Source organism: Zootoca vivipara, chromosome 15, assembly GCF_965207765.1.
Source record: "Zootoca vivipara chromosome 15, rZooViv2.hap1.1, whole genome shotgun sequence".
NCBI lineage: Eukaryota > Metazoa > Chordata > Lepidosauria > Squamata > Lacertidae > Zootoca > Zootoca vivipara.
In genome coordinates this window covers 8049737-8070606 of record NC_142598.1, presented here as the reverse complement: position 1 = coordinate 8070606, position 20870 = coordinate 8049737, and the positions used below count along the sequence as shown (strand labels likewise).

The 20870-nt window shown below is 42.7% G+C and overlaps 1 protein-coding gene across 2 annotated transcripts in view; it reads right to left on the bottom strand.

The window, feature by feature from the left end:
* The window catches only part of LOC118097897 (afadin- and alpha-actinin-binding protein A-like), a 30007-nt gene extending 9303 nt beyond the window's left edge, over nucleotides 1-20704 (bottom strand). The window contains exons 1-9 of one of the 2 annotated variants that reach the window (XM_088658330.1): nucleotides 20600-20704; nucleotides 16091-16164; nucleotides 14280-14452; nucleotides 12906-13121; nucleotides 4566-4676; nucleotides 3025-3160; nucleotides 2624-2699; nucleotides 1256-1400; nucleotides 608-692 (exon numbers count right to left, since the gene is read on the bottom strand). In XM_088658330.1, coding sequence (XP_088514456.1) covers nucleotides 608-692; nucleotides 1256-1400; nucleotides 2624-2699; nucleotides 3025-3160; nucleotides 4566-4676; nucleotides 12906-13121; nucleotides 14280-14452; nucleotides 16091-16139 — 991 coding nt within the window. In that variant the 5' untranslated portion in view covers nucleotides 16140-16164; nucleotides 20600-20704. Of the gene's footprint in view, nucleotides 1-607; nucleotides 693-1255; nucleotides 1401-2623; nucleotides 2700-3024; nucleotides 3161-4565; nucleotides 4677-12905; nucleotides 13122-14279; nucleotides 14453-16090; nucleotides 16165-18622; nucleotides 18759-20599 lie in introns of those variants that run through there. The other variant, XM_060268782.2, reaches the window with a different exon arrangement.
* Between the last annotated feature and the right edge of the window lie 166 nt (nucleotides 20705-20870).

The following is a 20870-nucleotide window of genomic DNA, read 5'->3' as shown; positions in this document are numbered from 1 at the left end:
TTACGTATAAGCTAAACAAGCTTTAGCTTGGGGCCCCCCAAAAAAAATTAAAGAAAAAAAAACAACTGGATGTACATTTCCAAAATATAAGATAAGTTCAACAATTACTTTGATAAAATACATATTTTGTTATGTGCAAATGACTTTAGATACCTATTAGGACCATAAATGAGCATATATTCAACACAAAAAAGAGCAACAATTTGTTGTTGACAAAGGACAGCTGGACATATATAAAGAGCCCCAATACCTTCAGTAGCTCAGGGCCTCATCCAACCTAAATCCGGCCCTGCCTGTGGACCAGACCTGTCTCCCATTTCATTACCTTGGAGCCATCTTTTTGCTGCCTGATGCAGTTTTCGCTCCCCTTGTAGTAGAGTTTACCTGTTCCTATTCACAAACCAAAGTGGCGCTCTTGCATTGCTAGTTTCAGTGGGGGCTGCTAAGGAGAACGGACTGGGAAATTGTGCCCCATGTTAATTTGCAGTCCGGCCCTGTTTGCGACCATCACCGTGTGCCTCTTTCCCCAGGGAATTTCCAGGTTAGGAATAACGTGGTATGGGAGCCAAAAATAGGTGGAAAGAACCTGCAGCTTCCGAAACCATACCTTGACCCCCAAGGGTCTTGAGGCTGCTCTTCAGCCGGCTCCACTGCTCCTGGAAGGCCTTGTATGGGCAGCTTAGCTCTGCACCCTGGAGAAGAGAAAGCAGCAGCTGAGCACCAGAGAATAATAATAATAATAACAACAACAATAATAATAAATAAATAAATTTATTATTTATTATTTAATTTATTATTTATTATTTAATTTATTATTTATTATTTATACCCTGCCCATCTGGCCAGGTCCTCCCCACCACTCTGGGCGGCCCCCAACACACATTAAAATACATTAAAATATCACAGATTAAAAACTTCCCTAAACAGGGCTGCCTTTAGGTATTTTCTAAATGTCAGGTAGTTGTTTATCTCTCTGACCTCTGACGGGAGAGAAGTCGCCAGAGGACTGTGGATCACCCTCCCATCAAATGTCAAGGAGACAAGTAGATAGATATACAACCTTCAAAAGACATTTGAAGGCAGCCCTGTATGGGGAAATCCCTAATGTTTAATGTTCTGTTACATTTTTGTATTATGTTGGAAGCCACCCAGAGTGGCTGGGGCAACCCAGATAGGCGGGGTACAAATAATAAAATTATTATTATTAAGTGGCGGCAGCAGCTGCCACCAGCCAGCAGCCCCACAAAACTCTGACCTGGACGGTGTCAGTCCCCAACAGCTGCTCCACATCTTGGCCCACTTGGGTCAGCAGCTGCTTCATCTGGGCATTCTCCAAAGCCAGGCCCTGCTCCCGCCGTTCTTGCTTGGCTAGCTGGGTGCGGTAGAGCTCTTCCTCCTTCCTGCCAGAAAGGAGAATGAAGAAATAAAGGAAGTGTTATGTACTGAGCGATGGATACCGCCTTCCAAAGCCGAAATCGCGCCCAGGGCTACCACCCCCTGTGATCTTCGACAGCTATCCACCACCTCTTGATAGCCCGTCCTTGGATTTAAGAATTCACCTGGCAGCCAGGAATTCCATGCAGGCAAGCAAGCAGGCTGGCAGGGTGGGTGAGGAAGGAAAAGTCTCTTCCTCCACAACCCACACAAAAAATGCCATGTGGAGCAGGCATACAGTACTTAGCCTGCTTGACCTCCAGATGTTGCTGAACTAAAGCTCCCATCATTACTGACCATGAGCCCCGGTAGCTGAGGTTGATGGAAGTTGAAGTCCAGCAACAGCTAGAGGGCCATAGGTTCCCCATCCCTGATGTAGAAGGGCCTAGGGTTCAATACCCAGAAGCTCTAGGAAGCGAGGGGATAGGGAAAATCTGCCTATAGAGCAGGCATCTCCAAACTTTGGCCCTCCAGATGTTTTGGACTACAATTCCCATCTTCCCCAAACACTGGTCCTGTTAGCTAGGGATCATGTAGACAGAACTGAGCTAGATGGACCAAAGGCTGACATGGTAGATAACTAAATAAATAACTATGATCCCATGAGCTAGATCAGCTACCGTTAACCTTTTCAGACCCATTACCCACTTTTAACCCAAACATGTATTTGGGGACCCATTTCTTAATATTCTACCATACGTTTGCACAATGGTAGTGCTTCTGTTGAAACGTTGTCCAGCCTGGAAAATGAGGTCCACCTCCGAGGGCCTTCTGGTGGTCCCCTCACTGTGAGAAGTGAAGTTACAGGGAATCAGGCACAGGGCCTTCTCACTAGTGGCGCCCACCCTGTGGAACGTCCTCTCATCAGATGTCAAGGAGATAAAAAAAAAACGATTTGACTTTTAGAAGAGATCTGAAGTTCAGGGAAGTTTTAAAGGTCAATGCTTTATTGTGTTTTTAATATTTTGTTGGGTGCTGCCCAGAGTGGCTGGGGCAACCCAGTCAGATGGGTGACATATAAATATTATTATTGCCCACCTTGCATAAGGCTGTGATCCACTGGCAAGTCCCAACACACCAGTGGAAGATCGGTGCGCTTGATTGGTCAATCCATTTCTGTGTGCAGCTAGTTCTTTCACACGCTTCTTAAAGCCCCTGGGTCCTTGACAGACAGGTGCCTGTGACTCACCTGCCAAGAGTTTTCCCGGTTTTCCACGTCGCTCTCTTACCATCAGCCCGGGGCAGGGTGTTGAGGACTTCAATTGCTAGAGACAGCAAGACTAGCCTGAGTAGGAGATCAATATCACACCATCTCTTTCCTTGTCTCCACCCCCAGGACAGAACTTCCCTTCCCCAGACCCCGCAGCCAAGTTCTTGGAGTCAAATCCAAATTGCCCTGGAGCATACGGAGTCCTGCATTGCAGGAGATGAGCCTAGATGACCCTCCAGCTCTACGATTCTATGATTCTATATGCTAACTTCTCCACTTTCCATTATTCGAGTTGCAAAATGAATTTTTCAACACACCCAAATGAAGTTCTGCTGCCTCAAACTTCCACACTCCTCCACCTTGCTCCCTTGCCCACTTACTTCCTCTCTTGTCTTTCTTGTCGGTCACCAGCTGGCTCATCTTCTCCCTGAGTCGGAGTAGCTCTTGCTCCTTCCTTTTCATTTCGTGGCTGTGCTGGCTCTTCTGGTTGGCCAGCGCATTCAGGAGCTTGGAGATCTTTTCAGACAAATGCGAACTGCTATCAGCTAGCGACCCACCGCAACACCCTTCGTCTGACCCCGTTAAAAGTTCTATGTTCTTAAGAAGTGTACGCAGGAAACAATCCCAAAGTCAACCCAGTCTTTTCCCTCACACCTGGTCAACTTGTCTTGCCTTTTATTCTATTCGCTCTCGCATACATGCATGCGCAGGATTTGCCGAATTGGCCACAGCAGCAGCCTGCTTAGTGGGGTAGTGCTGGCACTGTTTTTTAAATGTGTGCTTTAACATCATCAGCCACAAACCCATTGGGTAGAAAGAAGAGGTGGCAATGAAATATAAATGAGGTTGAAAAAGTCTTAAGAGTGGTTTTCAACTAAGTTTTACTCAGACTAGAGTATTCAACTAAGTAGACCCAAACAGGACTTCCCTCTCCCCACCAAAATTGGGTTGTAGGGTTCGGAGAGCCCCTGAAACCATGTGTAGCAGGAGGAGAGGGCAGAGTGTTCCACCAGGCAAGCAGAAATGTGTGCACTGACTGTGTGATCTGCTTAGCACTGCGTTGAACCCCTCCTGTAGAAATTACAGGTACCTAATGGTACCAATTATTTTGATTGGCAAAGCAGAGGAGATGGCTAGAACCACCTAGGAATTCTCTCAGTCATTGGGAATGTATGACTGAAGACTGTTGATGACAGGAGAAAGACTATTATTTATTATTATTATTATTATTATTATTATTATTATTATTATTATTATTTATTGAATTTATAGACCACCCTATACCCGGGGGTCTCAGAGCAGTCCAGAGAATAAAATCAAGATATAAAACTGCAAAATATGTGATAAAAATAAAAACCACCACCCAATAGCACCCCCTCAAAAAAACCCCACCACATTTTAAAAGGGCATAGGACGTAAATCAGATCAACCAAAGGCCTGGTTAGAAAGGAACGTTTTTGCCTGGTGCCTAAAGGTGTATAATGAAGGCGCCAGGCGAAGTTCCCTGGATAGAGCATTTCACAGACGGGGAGCCACTGCAGAGAAGGCCCCTTTCTCATGTTGCCACCCTCCGGACCTCTCGAGGAGGAGGCACATGAAGGAAGGCCTCAGAAGATGATCTCAGGGTCTGGGTAGGTTGATATGGAAAGAAGCGGTCCTTGAGGTATAGGGGCCCTGAGCCGTTTATGGCTTTGGAGAACCTAGGAAAGGCTATACCCAATTTTGACCAACAGAGGAGCCTCCACTGGGGTTTATTATGTCCAAATTGCATTATTGCGATGCTCTTTTCAGCTGGTCTCCTCTGTTCCCACCACAAGTCTCTTTTCCTGCTGTCAGTTAATGAGAAGTGTTGCCAATTGGATTTTCCATCTCCAGCACTAGCAAGCCAAGGTTCAGTCGTTTCCCCCCTCATTCCACTTACTTCATCCTTTTCTCCTTTCAGCATACTATTCAGTTGCTTGTTCTTGCTTTGAAGTTGCTGCTCCTTGCTCTGCACAGCTGCAATTTCCTGTTCACAAGCTTCCACCTGGTCCTGGAGTTTTTGGGGGCAGGGTGGGAATACGCAGGAGGTGTAAAGAATTGAGTCAAGAAAGTTCGCATCTCTCTCCCCACACCTCCCGCCCTCAAAAGACAAAGCACCCCACTAATTATATTACTGAACAGGGCAGGTGGATGACACGTGGGTTAATAAGTGTAGGGAAGCAAGCAAATATCTATACAGTATAGGCCCAGTTCAGTTCACACATGATGCTAAGCCAAACCAGGGATTGGTGCAAATAAGCAGATTCCGAGAGAGAAGTTGCAACTGCTCTCCTCTTCCTCCTGCTCCCACACTGCTGAAGGCCAACTGATGCTTTGGCTAAGTGTTGCTTCAGGTGTGTAGCACGAGCAGTTAAGACAGGAATAAGCCTTAATTGCAGCCAGGTAAGTTAACAGATTTTAGAGAGGCTCACAGCTGCCTTAGGCTGAATATTGGTTCCTTACTGAGCCTGCTACCTGAGAGGGCAAGCCAGGCCCTTCAACATCTTTATCAATGACTTGGATGCTTGAGGGCATCCTGAGCAAGTTTGCAGACGACACCAAATAGGGAGCGGTGGCTAATACCCCAGAGGACAGGATCACACTTCAAAATGACCTTAACAGATTAGACAACTGGGCCCAAAGCAAACAAGATGAATTTTAACAAGGAGAAATGTAAGGTACTACACTTGGGCAGAAAAAATGAAAGGCACAAATACAGGATGGGTGACACCTGGCTTGAGAGCAGTACATGTGAAAAGGATCTAGGAGTCTTGGTAGACCACAAACTTGACATGAGTCAGCAGTGTGATGCAGCAGCTAAAAAAGCCAATACAATTCTGGGCTGCATCAATAGGAGTATAGCATCTAGATCAAGGGAAGAAATAGTACCACTGTATTCTGCTCTGGTCAGACCTCACCTGGAGTACCGTGTCCAGTTCTGGGCACCACAGTTCAAGAAGGATACTGACAAACTGGAATGTGTCCAGAGGAGGGCAACCAAAATGGTCAAAGGCCTGGAAACGATGCCTTATGATGAACGGCTTAGGGAGCTGGGTATGTTTAGCCTGGAGAAGAGAAGGTTAAGGGGTGATATGATAGCCATGTTTAAATATATGAAAGGATGTCATGTGGAGGAGGGAGAAAGATTGTTTTCTGCTGCTCCAGAGAAGCGGACACGGAGCAATGGATTCAAACTACAAGAAAGAAGATTCCACCTAAACATTAGGAAGAACTTCCTGACCTTAAAGAAATTGAAAAATGCTTTGCTGAATTCTATAATGAATTATATAAGAAGAGAAAGAAACCTCAGAAGAGATAAGACATTATCTAGAGCAAAATGGGCTCCCAAAGCTAAAAAAGGAACAGAGAGAAATACTAAACGCCCCAATTACTACACGGGAAATTCAAATGGCTATAAAAAATACAAAAGTAGGAAAATCTCCAGGCCCAGATGGTTTGTCATCACTTTATTATAAAAAATTAGAGGAGGTATTGATAGAACCTTTGAAAAATGTAATGAATAACATACAACAACAAGGGAAAATGCCAAACTCATGGAAAGAAAGCTACATTACAATTATACCAAAACAAGGGAAAGACACTTTAGATATTACTAATTATAGACCCATAGCTCTTCTAAATAACGACTACAAGCTGTACACAAGTATACTGGCAGAGAGGACCAAAAAAGTCCTCAATGAATTAATACACAGGGATCAATCAGGCTTCTTACCAGGGAGACATATTTATAATAACACAAGAAATATAATCAACATATTGGAATATTTAGATCTGCGGATAGAGAAACCGGCTGCCTTAATGGCGGTCGATGCCGAAAAGGCCTTCGACAGGGTCTCCTGGAAATTCATGAAAGAATTAATGCACCATATGGAATTTGGAGAACAGTACAACAACAACATTAAAGCAATATATACAAAACAAACAGCAAAAATCATAATAAACGGAAAGGTGTCACAAAAATGCGAAATTAACAAAGGAGTAAGACAGGGGTGTCCATTATCCCCACTAATTTTTATATTAGCCCTGGAAGTATTATGCCAAAAAATAAGAAATGAAGAAGAGATTAAAGGGATAATATTAGGGAAAAATAAATATAAGATTAAATCATTCGCAGACGACATTATCATTACTACGGAACAGCCCAAAGAAAGCTTAAATAAAGTATTAGAAGTAATGAAAGAGTATGGGAAAGTCTCGGGATTTAAATTAAATTTAGAAAAAACAAAGCTATTAGTCAAAAATTTATCAAAAGAGGAACAATTGAATATAGAAAAAGCAACAAATTTAAAGATATATTCGAAAATAAAATATCTGGGGATCTGGATTACTCCAAAAAAATTAAACCTATTTGAAGATAATTATCGGAAAACTTGGGGAGAAATAAAAAAGGATTTAGAACTGTGGAATAGACTTCACTTGTCCTTTCTGGGGCGCATCTCTGCAATTAAATTAAATGTGTTACCAAAATTACTCTTCTTATTTCAAACAATTCCAATCATATGAAAATTAGAATTTTTAGATAATTGGCAAAAAGAATTATCAAGATTTATATGGTCCGGGAAAAGACCTAGACTAAAGCATAAAGTATTAATCGATACTAAGGAAAGGGGGGGGGTTCGGGCTCCCGGACCTAAAAATATATTTTGAGGCGGTGTGCTTTGTATGGTTAAAGGAATGGTTCATACTGAACAATACAGAACTTTTAGATTTGGAGGGGCATGACACCCGATTCGGGTGGCATGCCTACCTAAATTATGAGAAATGCAAGTCCCACACAGGATTTAACAATCATATAATAAGATATCCTTTACTAAAAACATGGGGGAAATATAAAAAATACTTAGAACCAAAAACCCCAAAATGGATATCCCCAACGGAAGCAACAACGGTCAAGAAAAGAAATATGAATAGATGCTGGACAACATATAACAACATATTAATAGAAAAGGACGAGCAAATAACAATTAAGAAATATGAAGAAGTTAAAAAACATTTTACAACATGGTTGGAGTACCATCAAATTTATAATTTGTTCATAAAAGACAAGAAATTAGGATTCGAGAAAAAACCATCAAAATTAGAAGTTAACTTAATAAACAATAATAACAAAATTATATCAAAAATGTACAAATTATTACTAGATTACCACGTAATGGAGGAGGCTGTAAAAAGCAATATGATAAAGTGGGCGCAAGATATCGGGCGACCCATTATGTTGGTAGACTGGGAACAACTATGAAGAGTTAACATGAATTTTACAGCGAGTTATACCATTAAAGAAAATATGTTTAAAGTCCAGCATCGGTGGTATTTGACCCCTTATAGACTATCAAAAATATATAAAAACGCATCAAGCGCCTGTTGGAGGTGTGGGGCAAGCAAGGGCGACCTTTTTCACATGTGGTGGACTTGCCAAAAAATCAAAATATTTTGGAACCAAATCTATGAGGAAATTAAGAAAATGCTAGGAACAACCTTTGTTAAGAAGCCGGAAGCGTTATTTTAAGTATAATTGGAAACGAGATCCCAACGGCAATGAAAGAACTATTTTTATATGCAACCGCAGCCGCTAGGTTGTTGATAGCGAAAAGCTGGAAGGAGACTGAAGCCCCCACTTTGACGGATTGGCAGAGTAAATTACAAGAATTGGCAGAAATGGCCCTATTAACAAACAACCTGAAAGGCAAATCGCAAAAAAAACTTCTCAGAAAATTGGATAAAATATAAACTATACGTTCAAAAATATACTAAAGGTGCACTGAATTTGGTAATAATTGATTAAACAGAAAGAAGGGGGGAAAGAAAAACTAAATTTATATACATGATTCTTGATGCATGAAGAAAAATGAACGTATTAGACATGTATAATAGAGAAGTATACTGGGTGTAGTACATTCGCATAAGTTTAAGAATACATTAGAAAATGGCAGGAAGGAGTTAACATTTATAATTTCGAGGATTTTTATTGGACTTTCTCTCTCTCTTCTTGTTCTGAAATTGTTGTATATATATAACATATATATTGTACGATATGGAAAGAGGGTAACAGAGGGGAGGGAGGGATGATGGTAAGGGAAGGATTAGAAAGAAAGAGGGGAGAGGGGAGGGGGAAGGGGTATTTTTTATTCACATAGATCTGCATAGATATAGGCAATGGTCACGATTTATAAGATTGGATGTTTTTGTGTTATACTGTTGCCATTTATGCCTTTGTTCTATGTCATGTTTTAAATTGATTAATAAACTTGTTCTTTTAAAACTCAAAAAAAAAAAAGGAAGAACTTCCTGACAGTAAGAGCTGTTCGGCAGTAAAATAAAAAAATTCCTTCAGTAGCACCTTAAAGACCAACTAAGTTTTTATTTTGGTATGAGCTTTCGTGTGCATGCACACTTCTTCAGATGTTCGGCAGTGGAATTTGCTACCAAGGAGTGTGGTGGAGTCTCCTTCTTTGGAGGTCTTTAAGCAGAGGCTTGACAGGCATATGTCAAGAATGCTTTGATGGTGTTTCCTGCTTGGCAGGGGGTTGGACTGGATGGCCCTTGTGGTCTCTTCCAACTCTATGATTCTATGATTCTATTATTCCTCTTGTTATAAGAATTCTAAGGTCTCAAATATAAATTAAATGTTCATAAATGTGCAAGGCAAAGACATACTGGTACCTAAGTATATAAACCGCGTGTCTGAAATAGTACAGGAGAGCAATCCTGAAGTCATTTTGACTCTCCCAAATGGACCTCAAATATTCCTCTGCGAGGAGGAAGGAAATGGGAAAAGCCTCCCCATTGTCTTTTGCTTACCTGCCTTAAGGGCGTACAGTATTTGTGTGTGAATAAGGGGAGCCTGTGACCTGGATTCAGGAACTGAAAGTATTAACCATCACAAAAGAATGGCCAGGCTGCCCAGGTAATGCAATCAGTGACCATTATCAGGTATCCTGATAATGGGGACCCCGAGTGGGGACCCTGTTGCAACCGTTCCTTGAATAAAGATCAGGCTTCTCAATATACTCTGGTTGGGCTCTGTTATTTTCTGGCTGTGGCCCCCTTCACCAGCAGCATGCTCACAAGTAAGCACACTACTTTATATCACTGCTGCATGCTAGGCCTCTCCTCGTCCTGACACCTCCCCTTGGGAACCTCTAAGGATCAAGGAAAGTAGAAGATCATACAACAGTTAACCCTGTATTTGGGAATGATCTTTTTGCTGCTGCTTAGAGTAAACAGAGTTTAATTTATAACAGAGACAGCATGTTATTGCACTGCCCAACCCAGATAGTTGCTGTTCCAGTAAACTATTTAAGAGTTTCATACTGTACAGAAACTGTCCTTGAACGAGGACAGATACAGCTTCTTCTGCCTCACCCATTTGTTAGTTGCCATTATACAGAAAAATATTATTCAGTGGAAGTTTTTTTCCTTATCAACTGTGATTTTTTTTTTTTGCTGTGTTCACAAAATTTCCTATGAGCTCATGATTAGCCCACAGAAAACCCAGAAGTTAAAAGGCACTAAGTCTATTAGGTAACACTTTGAACATTCTGAAGTGCTATCCCAGAAATTCTTACAGCAAACCTGAAAGGTAGGACAATATTATCCCACACTGCAAATCAATTGGTATAAATGAAGTTTCATAATCAAACAATGATAGAGGATAAGGATCCAGAGATCACGCTAAGGCTGGCCAAATTTTGCACGGCTGCCATAAAACTCAGGGAACAAGCTGTGCTATTACAAAGACTAAGGCCTCAGATGCAAACTCAAGATAATATTTTAGAGACTAAGACACCTAAACCACATTTCTAATGGCTGTCATATTCGTATTGTTTGTTGTCATATTCGATTGTTAATTCAAACTTAATTCTATTGTGTTTTATGTTCGCTTAGTGCAGCATGTGAATTTCATCTGGGACCATAACAAATTTTATTCATATTCATATTCAGTTTCATAATCAAACAATGTCCTTTATACTTTAAAAGGTAAAGGGACACCTGACCATTAGGTCCAGTTGTGACCGACTCTGGGGTTGCGGCGCTCATCTCGCGTTATTGGCCAAGGGAGCTGGCATACAGCTTCCGGGTCATGTGGCCAGCATGACAAAGCCGTTTCTGGCGAACCAGAGCAGCACACGGAAACGCTGTTTACCTTCCCGCTTGGAGCGGTACCTATTTATCTACTTGCACTTTGACGTGCTTTCGAACTGCTAGGTTGGCAGGAGCTGGGACCGAGCAACGGGAGCTCACCCCGTTGCAGGGATTCGAACCACTGACCTTCTAATCAGCAAGCCCCAGGCTGTGTGGTTTAACCCACAGCGCCACCGGCATCCACCATAAATTTACTTGGATGCAATGTCACCACCTATCTAAATAAGCCAGCTTTCCCCTTAATTCCTTGCTGGCACTGAAACATGGCTGATAAATTATTTTATTTATTTACCATTTTTATACAAGATGTGTACAACACAGGTGGCTGGATTCAACTAAACAAATGAGTTGGCAGGAGGCAGCAATTCCCCCTGATGCAATGGGGCTTCTCTCCCATATCCCAAACTGGCTCAGAAGGAACCCCCAGAAAAGCATTGGGGGAGGGGAGGAGAGGGGAGATCACTCCATCTGTGTTGGATGCTTTAGTTGAGATTTCTGCATTGCATGGGGTTGGACTAGATGACCCTGGGTCCCTTCCAACTCTATGATTCTACAAACATTTAATTCCTCTCAGGGCTCCAACCCCAGGACTCTTAGAGATACACACCTAATCCATAACTTACTCCCCTCCGTGCAAATTCAGGATCCCTCTGATTTTGCACCACAGCACAAAACCCATGCATAGGATTTTGATGGGCTAGGGATGGACTCCAAGCAGGAGGGAAATCAGGCAACAGATCATGAAGGCTAGAAAGAAGAGTCTCTCACTCAAAAGAAAGTAGAAGCTTCTGGTGATGGGGACACACTGACTCGTCACACACATTTATAACGTATACAGTATGTTATTTTTGGTAGCCATCCTTAGATCTAAGGGGTATAGGACTGAAAGAGGCACTGGCAGCAAGGAGGAACTTTCTTCCACATGTGGTGGACGTGCCCCCAAGTGAGAGACTTCTGGGAAAAGATTTATAATGAACTGAAAAAAGTGTTGAAAAACACCTTTGTTAAGAAACCAGAGGCCTTCTTACTTGGGATAACGGGGGAAGATATACCTAAGAAAGATGTTACTTTTTTTTTGTATGGCACAACAGCAGCAAGAATATTATTGGCAAAGAATTGGAAGAATGAAGATTTGCCAACGGTGGATGAATGGCAGAAGAAGCTGATAGAATATATGGAACTGTCTGAGTTGACAGGGAGACTTCGGGATCGGAGTGAAGAAGCAGCGGAAGAAGATTGGAAGAAATTCAAAATTTATTTGAAAAAAAAGCGTATAATAGATTGAACGAATGGAAGTGAGGGAGATACAAAGAGGTTGTAGATAATACAAGGGTGTGGAATATGTATTGAAAGAAGATAAGGATAAACTAATTAAGAAGTAAGATATAGATTGAGTTTATAAGGACAAGATATAAAAGATATAGTAATAAGGTAATATTGAAGTAATAATTAGAGCTTATATAAGATTTAGAATTTACTAAGTATGAAATGTAAAGAACAGCAGTAGGAGGTGGAAAGAGGAAGTCAATAGATTAGAAATAAGGGTTACAAGTTAGAATTTTTGTTTTTGCATTTTTTGTATTTTGTATTTTTTGTGTTTTGTATTTCCTTTTTGTGTTTTGTATTTTTGTATGTTTTTGTTGTTTGAAAAAATCTTTAATAAATACATTTAAAAAAAAGAAAAAGAAAGAGGCACTGGCAGGACTGAGCAGAGGGCAAAAATGCCCCCCCCCCCAGGCTGGCTGTCCCCACTCCTCAGTTCTGTGGAAGGAGGAACACCGCTTGTCTTAACAGAAAGGAAAATTCCTGAATAAATTCGAGAGGCAGCCCCATTACAAGGTGCAGAAAAGCAGTGGATTCCATTTTGAAATTCCCAGCAGACTGGGAAGCACCAGGAAGTTCTATGGTCAATTTCAGCAAGACTTGTGTAGGAGAGGTTTCTGTTGGTTTGTGTCCCAAGAGACAGAGGTAGGTGCCGTTTGGATTCTACCCCAAGGCACCCAAATGCAGAGACTGGACATGAACAAGCTGAGACGCACTTACGGGATGAACAGAGTAAAACCCCAGGAGCTCTGACCTTGAGTTTACCATGTCGCGACCTCAGATAGTCCAGTTCTCCAGCCCGTCGCCTTTCCTCTGCCTCCAAGTCACCCAGCTTGGCAGAGACACCTTGGTAGAGATTCAGCAGTCTGCAAGTACTGTTAACTAATGCCAGGAGGTCAAAGCCGTGCTCAGCACCATCTCCAGAACCATCATCCTTATACAGCGCAGGGAGCCCCAGCATCACCAGTTCCTAGGTAGAGAAGGTAATTAAAGAGAGAAGAGTCACTAAATGACTGTCTAGCTGCAATTTCTTTTCCCCAGGTTCTGTCCACCTTACCATTGGGTACTCAGTTTCTCTCCCTGCTCATTGGTTAACTTGCTTTCACCATCTTCTTAACCAGTCCTTATAGAGGAGCCTACCAGCACACCAGAAGTCTACCCTTCTGTGATCCCTTTGCAGGAGACAGGTAGCCCCACATTCATCATACAGCTCAGCTTCAATAGAAATTTTGACGCATCCTCAAAACTATCCTGCAATTTGAAATGTATAAATCTAAATCATATAAGTCTTCGGAATGTAAAAAGAAAGAAGGCTCTTTTTATCATATGTGGTGGTCTTGTAGTAAGGTTAAAGTTTACTGGGAAATGATATATAATGAAAGGAAAAGGATGTTTAAAATAACCTTTGTTAAAAAAACAACAACACCAGAAGTTTTTCTTTTGGGAATTATAGAGACAGAACTACCTACAATGTATAGAAACTTATTCATGTATGCTACTACAGCGACAAGAATGTTACTTGCCCCAAAATAGAAAGAAGCAAAAGTCCCAGCAAAGGAAGCATGGATACAAAAACTTATGGAATATGCAGAAATGGTGAAACTTTACTAGAAGAAAAAGAAATGAAGATAACATTTTTAAAAAATGGTAATGGTTTATTACATTAATTATAAACAAATAAAAACATTGGCAGGATTGTTGTAATAACCTGGAGTTTCATAAGAGTATATAACGTATTTTTAAAAGATGAGTAAATGAGCAAATTCAGTTAATTAGGATATGCAGAAGATATTAAAAACAAATTTAAGGAACTGCAGAACGAGGGGGGAAGGAAGTCAAGTTTTGAAATGTCAAAATGATTGTAAAAATAGTGAAATGTATAAAATTAATGAAATGTATAAACTTGAAAAGTACGAAATAAAAATACATAAAATGCAAACAAAACACAAAAATCCCAACTACCCTGCAATTTGCACAGGAGAGGGTAAAACCTCTCAGTTGCTACACCTGCAACTTGACGTTACCAAACTGGACAGCAGCAGACAACTGGGAAAGTAGATTCCTTCCCTGTAAAAGGCTCAGTCCTGACTCGCACACAGTGACCTTCCTGCCCGAGGCCTTTGCTCACCTTGTTAAGGTAGGCGATACAATGATCGACATTGTCACTCCAACAGACGACATCGCCCAGGCCACCAAGGCCTCCCAGGAGCTCCTCAGAGCCAGCGTAACAGGCTGGGTTGCACCCGTCAGCTGAAAAGAGGCCCATCTCAGAAGCATAGCTGGAAACGAAGAACTGTGCGTCTGTGAGGAAGAGGACAAAGTAATAACACAGGAAGGTCCTGCGGGAAGACATAGGCAGACGGTGAAAGAGGGACCAAAAGATGCCTGAGTTGCACACTAGTGTGCTGGACCTCTGCGATTCCAAAGGACAGAGGAAGGTCTCTAGCGGCTTAAGTGTGGGAGCGAATGCTAAGCTGACGTTTTCATGCATGCAACTGCCCCCATGTTAGAAACAGATATGGAAGCCAGGAGCTGAATGGCACTTAAGCCGAGGTTATGGGCGCAACAATGGAATGTCTAGGCACGCTTTTTTATAACAAGGATACGAAGCTGAAAATGAACAAACTGCAGCTAAAATATTATGTTCATTTTTCAACATGGTCTAGTCCTTCCCCTGCCCACCCCCCTAATATTCTTAAGAGGGTCTCTTCTCCGGTCTTCAAAGAGTAGCTGGAAGTGGGGAGGCAGATAAACGTCCTCCTTTCCTTCCACTCTGCAGTTTTAATCTGAAGTCTTAGGCGCAGTACTGCGCCCAGAGTTCAGAAAACGCTTGCGCTAATGAAATTCCCTGTCGCAAAATGCGTCTAGAACAGTAGGATTTTTGAACAATGGTCTGCGCACATACAAAGAGAGAGAGCTTCTTTACCCATATATTTGTGCACTCAGTAACATACTGGTATAATGACAAGCTTGAACGTGAACCAGCCACTTAAAGACAGCCGTTTCAGTGGCACCAGTTGTATACTTGAGTACACAGTCATATAGAGAAAACATGTGCAGCTTTTTTTGTGGGAACTGACTGTAGGGTACAAGGCTGCAGAGATAAAACCCCAGAGGTCCAGTAGTCAGGAGCCCTGCTCCACAAGGAGGAATCAGTCCAAGAGGAAACAGTCCTAGAAAAGCAGAGTAGCTCTCCCGCCAGCTATAGGTAAAGGTACCCCTGACCATTAGGTCCAGTCGCGGAAGACTCTGGGGTTGCGCGCTCATCTCACTCTATAGGCCGAGGGAGCCGGCGTTTGTCCGCAGACAGCTTCCGGGTCATGTGGCCAGCATGACAAAGCCACTTCTGGTGAACCAGAGCAGCGCACGGAAACGCCGTTTACCTTCCTGCTGGAGCAGTACCTATTAATCTACTTGCACTTTGACGTGCTTTCAAACCGCTAGGTTGGCAGGAGCTGAGACCGATCAATGGGAGCTCACCCCGTCGTAGGGATTCAAACCGCCAATCTTCTGATCGGCAAGCCCTAGGCTCTGTGGTTTAGACCACAGCGGCACCCGTGTCCCCCCGCCAGCTATAGCACAGGCCATTGGGTGCCTCAATTAGTCAACAGGGAAGAATGTGTTGACAACCCTGGAGCAAGCCAGCACAAGAGCCAACATGGGGTTGCGACTACAGCCAGGGAAATCCAGGTTCAGATCCCTGCCGTGCAGCAGACCTTGACATTGTCACTCTCTCTCTGAGCCTAACCTACCTCACATGGTTGTTGTGAGGATAAAAATGTGTCTCTGTATAATGTACACTGCCGCCTTAAGCCCCTTGGAGGAAGGGTGGGATAGAAATGTAAGAAATCAATCAAATGAGCAAATGCTTGAAAAGTTAGGGACTCTGGCAAGCATCTCTAGCTAAGATGCCTTACCAAATGGTAACTGCACAGTTACCTGTGAATAGTTGTTCCCCTGGAGTGTCTGGGGCAGCTGAGGCTTCCATTTTCTACCAGGGGTTCACTAGAAATCTAGAAAGAAACAAAGAGTTATTATTATTATTTTAGACACTCCTACAAGGTCCACAATGCAGCAGTGACACGGGACTCTGAGCTCTTCTACACACAGCTATTCAACATGCATCTGGCTCTCTTACAAGAACTCACATATTAATTCTATTTTAATAATCACTACCAGTTGTTAGCAGATACAGATTCATTTCTTAAACTTTGATCCTGTACTGAATTTACTTGCCAGGTAGCTGACTTGAGAAAACTGAATGTCCCTCTAGGTAACAGGGCCTCACACTGCTTATGCACTGAATTTCTGGAGAGCTTTTGAATTTAGGTAAAAAGAAAAAGGCCGTACACTTGTCCTGAAGCGTGTTTTGGGGGATTCAGAAAAGTGTGTAATTTCCCCCACACGTTATTTTGCAATGCTTTTCCATCAGATTGCCTCAGATTAGCCTCGTCACACAGATGGCTTCTGCAAATCCTGCCCTTCGGCCCATGCTTCTGTCAATTCAAGGCAGCCTTCGCCAACCTGGTGCCCTGCAGATGTTTCGGATGAGGCAACTCTCATATGCCCCTGCCAGCACCACTAGCTGACTGGGAATGATGGGAATCAGACTAAAACATCTGCATGGTAGCATGTTGGTGAAGGCTCATTTCAGGAATGCTGCCTGTTTCCTAGGACAGAAGGCCTGGAGTTTATCGGCATTTTAGGCCAAACTATTATTATTATTATTATTTTAAAATAATAATAATAGTTTGGCCTAAAAAGTTTATTCATGTGATTTAAGGCTGGATTGATTGGAAAGTCTGACACTGGTATGAATTATGGAATTTGCTGGATTTTCTGGGTTACCTGGGTCCGGGGGAAGGAGGGAAGAATGAAGTATTAAAAGGGAATTCTTTTCTGATGAAAATTTAAGTTGGGGAATTATTTAATTAGAATGTATGTATATAAAAATTGAGTTAATAGATAAAATTGAAAGGAGATAATTAGAGAGGAAATTTTAATCAATTGGAAAATAATTGGTATTATGTGAAAACTGTTCTATAAGGATCTGGAAATGGGGAACCAATGGGAGGGGAACCGGGGGAGTCTAAATGATATGATGATGATATAAGATTATTAGATAATTTTTTCTCTTTTTTCTTTTTCGCTGCGTTTTTGTCTTGTTCTGTTTTCTTTTTGTGTTTTTTCTTTCTTCTTACTTTTTGTATTTTTGTATGGTTTTTTTTATGTGAAAAATGAATAAAGATGATTTTTTTAAAAAACCAAACTATTAAGATTGTCTGCCAAATCATATTTTACTTGTCTACTCTGTAAGGATGCTAGCTGGTTTGCCATTGTAAACATGGCCCCCACAGTGTTCCTCAAACTTGGGTTCCCTGGCTGTTTGTCAGACTACAACTCCCATCATCCCTGACCACTGGTCCTGCTGGCTAAGGATGATGGGAACTGCAGTCCAGCAACAGCCAGGGACCCATGTTTGAGAAACACTGCCAGAGTCTTGAACACAACCCTCCCAAATGTCCCACCTCACATTTGTAAGCTTTTCTGGATATAGACCTAGCTGTGTTTTTACTATTTTGAAAAATGCCAGGCTGTCTGATAGAGCTGTTTTTTTAAAAAAAATTCAAATATTAATTAAGATGCCTACACATTACCTTTCATTAATAATAAAAGCACAAACAAGGCAAAACATACAATAGACCCCTTATAAGACAGCTGCCTGACAAGCTTTTCTCATCTCTATGTGGGGAGAAAACTTCAGCCCTGCTGAATTTCTGCTTAAAAGGCACAGGCACCCTGCAAACCAGGAAGAAGTTGGCAACCTTCATAACCAACTTCCCTTTACTTTAGTATTCAAAGGGGAACCTGCAAGGATAATCCTCATCCTTTAAAAAGCCAGCATTCAAATCTCCATGTTTAAAGGGGTTTCAGGCACCTATATTAGAGGCCAGCAAGCTTGTTTTTTTGACTCAAGCTTCGCCTGCTTCCCAGTGATTATTGCTACTGTTCTCCTAAGTTTAAGAATATCTGTTACTTCCTGCACCCACCCAGACAGAAGGATACAGAGACGCTAATAATAATAGCAATAATAATAACAACAATGAACATATGGGGAAAGGTGTGACTGATACCGTTGGGGAACAGGGCATGACGTCCATTCTCTCTCTCTCTCTCTCTCACTCTCACACACACCCCTCTAGCCCTTCAAACACACAACCACACGCAGCATCCATAGTGTATAATAAAAAGCTATTCTTTTTAAAAAGCAAAACAAAACTCGAAATCCCCCATACGCTTATCTCGTTGATGAAATGCACACAACACACTCACACACTAATCCTTTAGCAGCGCTGCTCTTATTTTTTTTTATCTGTAAGCCGCCTTGCGTCCCTGGCAGGGGAAAAGGCGGGGTATATTATATAAAGGAATAATAGGACCGCGCTGAAGCCGCCACCCCGCTAAGCTAACCTCCTGCAGAGTTGTGTAATATACGCTCAGCAGCCCTGCCGGCACCAGCGAAACCCCCCGAACCCGAACCGCCGTCCCTGCAACAGCATTTCACGCGCTTCTTACTAGCGGCAGCGCAGACCCTGCAAGACTCGCCGGGAGCTGCTGGTCAATGGCCTTTTCTGTAAAGTTCCCGCCCCTGTTCCGCGCGACTCACCATTGGATGGAACGGAGGGATCCCGCTCTGACGTCATGGAGTTTGCAGCTCCGATATGTTGAGGCTGGTTACCCCCAGCAGCATCAGAGTGAGGTATACTCAGTGCCGGATTTACATATAAGCTAAACAAGCTATAGCAGGCATCCCCAAACTTCGGTCCTCCAGATGTTTTGGACTACAATTCCCATCATCCCTGGCCACTGGTCCTGTAAGCTAGGGATCATGGGAGTTGTAGGCAAAAACATCTGGAGGGCCGCAGCTTGGGGATGCCTGAGCTATAGCTTAGGACCCCACTCTCTTGGGGGCCCCCCAAAAAAATAAAAGGGGGAAAAACCCCTGATTTCCAAAATATAAGATAAAAAACAAATAAAATAAAACCTACATACAGCAACAGTGTTTTGTGTTGCGTAGGCTCCTATGATGTAGGTAATGGGCCCTGCCTGCTAGCCTGCTCCCTAAAATATCACTGGTTTTTTAATGTGCAAATGGCTTTAGATACCTATTAGGTCCATAAATTACCATATAGCATATATTCAACACAAAAAACAGTGACAATTTGTTGTTGACAAAGGACAGCTGGACGTATAAAGGGCCCCATTACCTTCAGGAGCTTAGGGCCTCATCAAACCTAAATCCGGCCCTGGATATACTGCGGCTGAACATGGAGGTTCCACTCAGCTATCACAGAATATTGGCAGCTCAAGGCAGTAGAGAGAAGGAGGAAGATCGGCACAGTGATTTTTGTGCATGTGACAAGGTCAAGGCACAGCTATTTTGTGCTGGCACCCTTGTCACTTTTTATCAATATACAGTATGAGTACTGACACCTCACTTTTAAATGTATTTTTACTGGAAAAAGGACTGACCATCTTCGTATTGACATCTTTATTTTAACGTGTCGCCTGGGCCATTCTGAAGCTAGCAAGCAATTTAATGGCATATATATATCCTATTGAAATGCCCTTAAAATCCAGCTAATACATCTGAAACAAGCTGCCTATCAGTTTAAGGCAGCAATTCCAGAGAATACAATGTAAAGTATGAGCATAAACAACAGAAAACGAATAAAAGAAGCAGTGCAAATACAATTTAAAAAGCAATACGAATTTTTAATGCAGTGGCTACCTTTCAGAGAGCCACAATTCCCACAAAACACCTCATGGGTCAGTGGCCCACGGACCGCGGTTTGGAAACCCCTGATCTAAAAGCTCTTGTTGGCCAAAATGGCACCCATAGATCCCCGTATTTCCCCACTAGCACCTCCTCCAGCAACTGCAAAAGGTCTCAGTAAAGATCCCCTCAAAAAACCAAAACGCGTGATAAAACTGTTTGCTTTAAGGTGCTACTGAAGGAATTTTTTAAATTGTACTTCAACCCAGACCAACACGGCTACCTACCTGTAACCTCCTCAAATGTGTTAATATGCCACCAGATGCCAATCCAGCCCTCCTGTTCTGAATTGAGGAGAGGCGCGCAAAGAGCTTGTGTCTTGTCAGCAAGAATGGCTGTAGAGAATATATGAACTCCTCCCCCCCCCCCGCCATTAATGTTTTGTGGCCCTCTCTTGTCGCCTTTTCTGCTCTTTTAGGTGTGGCAGCCATTTTGTGTTAAAGCATGCCCCCCACAGCAGCCATTTTGAGCGCAATCCCTCAAACAGGGCCTGCCCAGCCTGTGACTGTGTGCATATTAGGAAACTTTCCAGGTTTTGGGGGGGGGGTTGGTGAGCAGAGGCATAGCTGCCAAGTATCCCGTATCCACCGGGAAAACCCCTTTTTTCTTACTGTTTCCCGGCGGCATCCCGTTTGGCGATAAATCCCGGCATTCTCCCTTAAATTCGCTTCTTCCCGGCGGCCATTTTTCTGGTGCCGCTTTGCCCTTCTATGGGCACCAGAAAATGGCGCCGCCGGCGCCAGAAGTCGCTTCCGCGCATGACCGGAGGTTGCGTGACGCGACTTCCGGTGGCGCTTCGCCCTTCTATGGGCATCAGAAAATGGCGGCGCCGGAAGTCGCTTTTACGTGTTTCCGGTCATGCGCGGAAGCGACTTCCGGCGC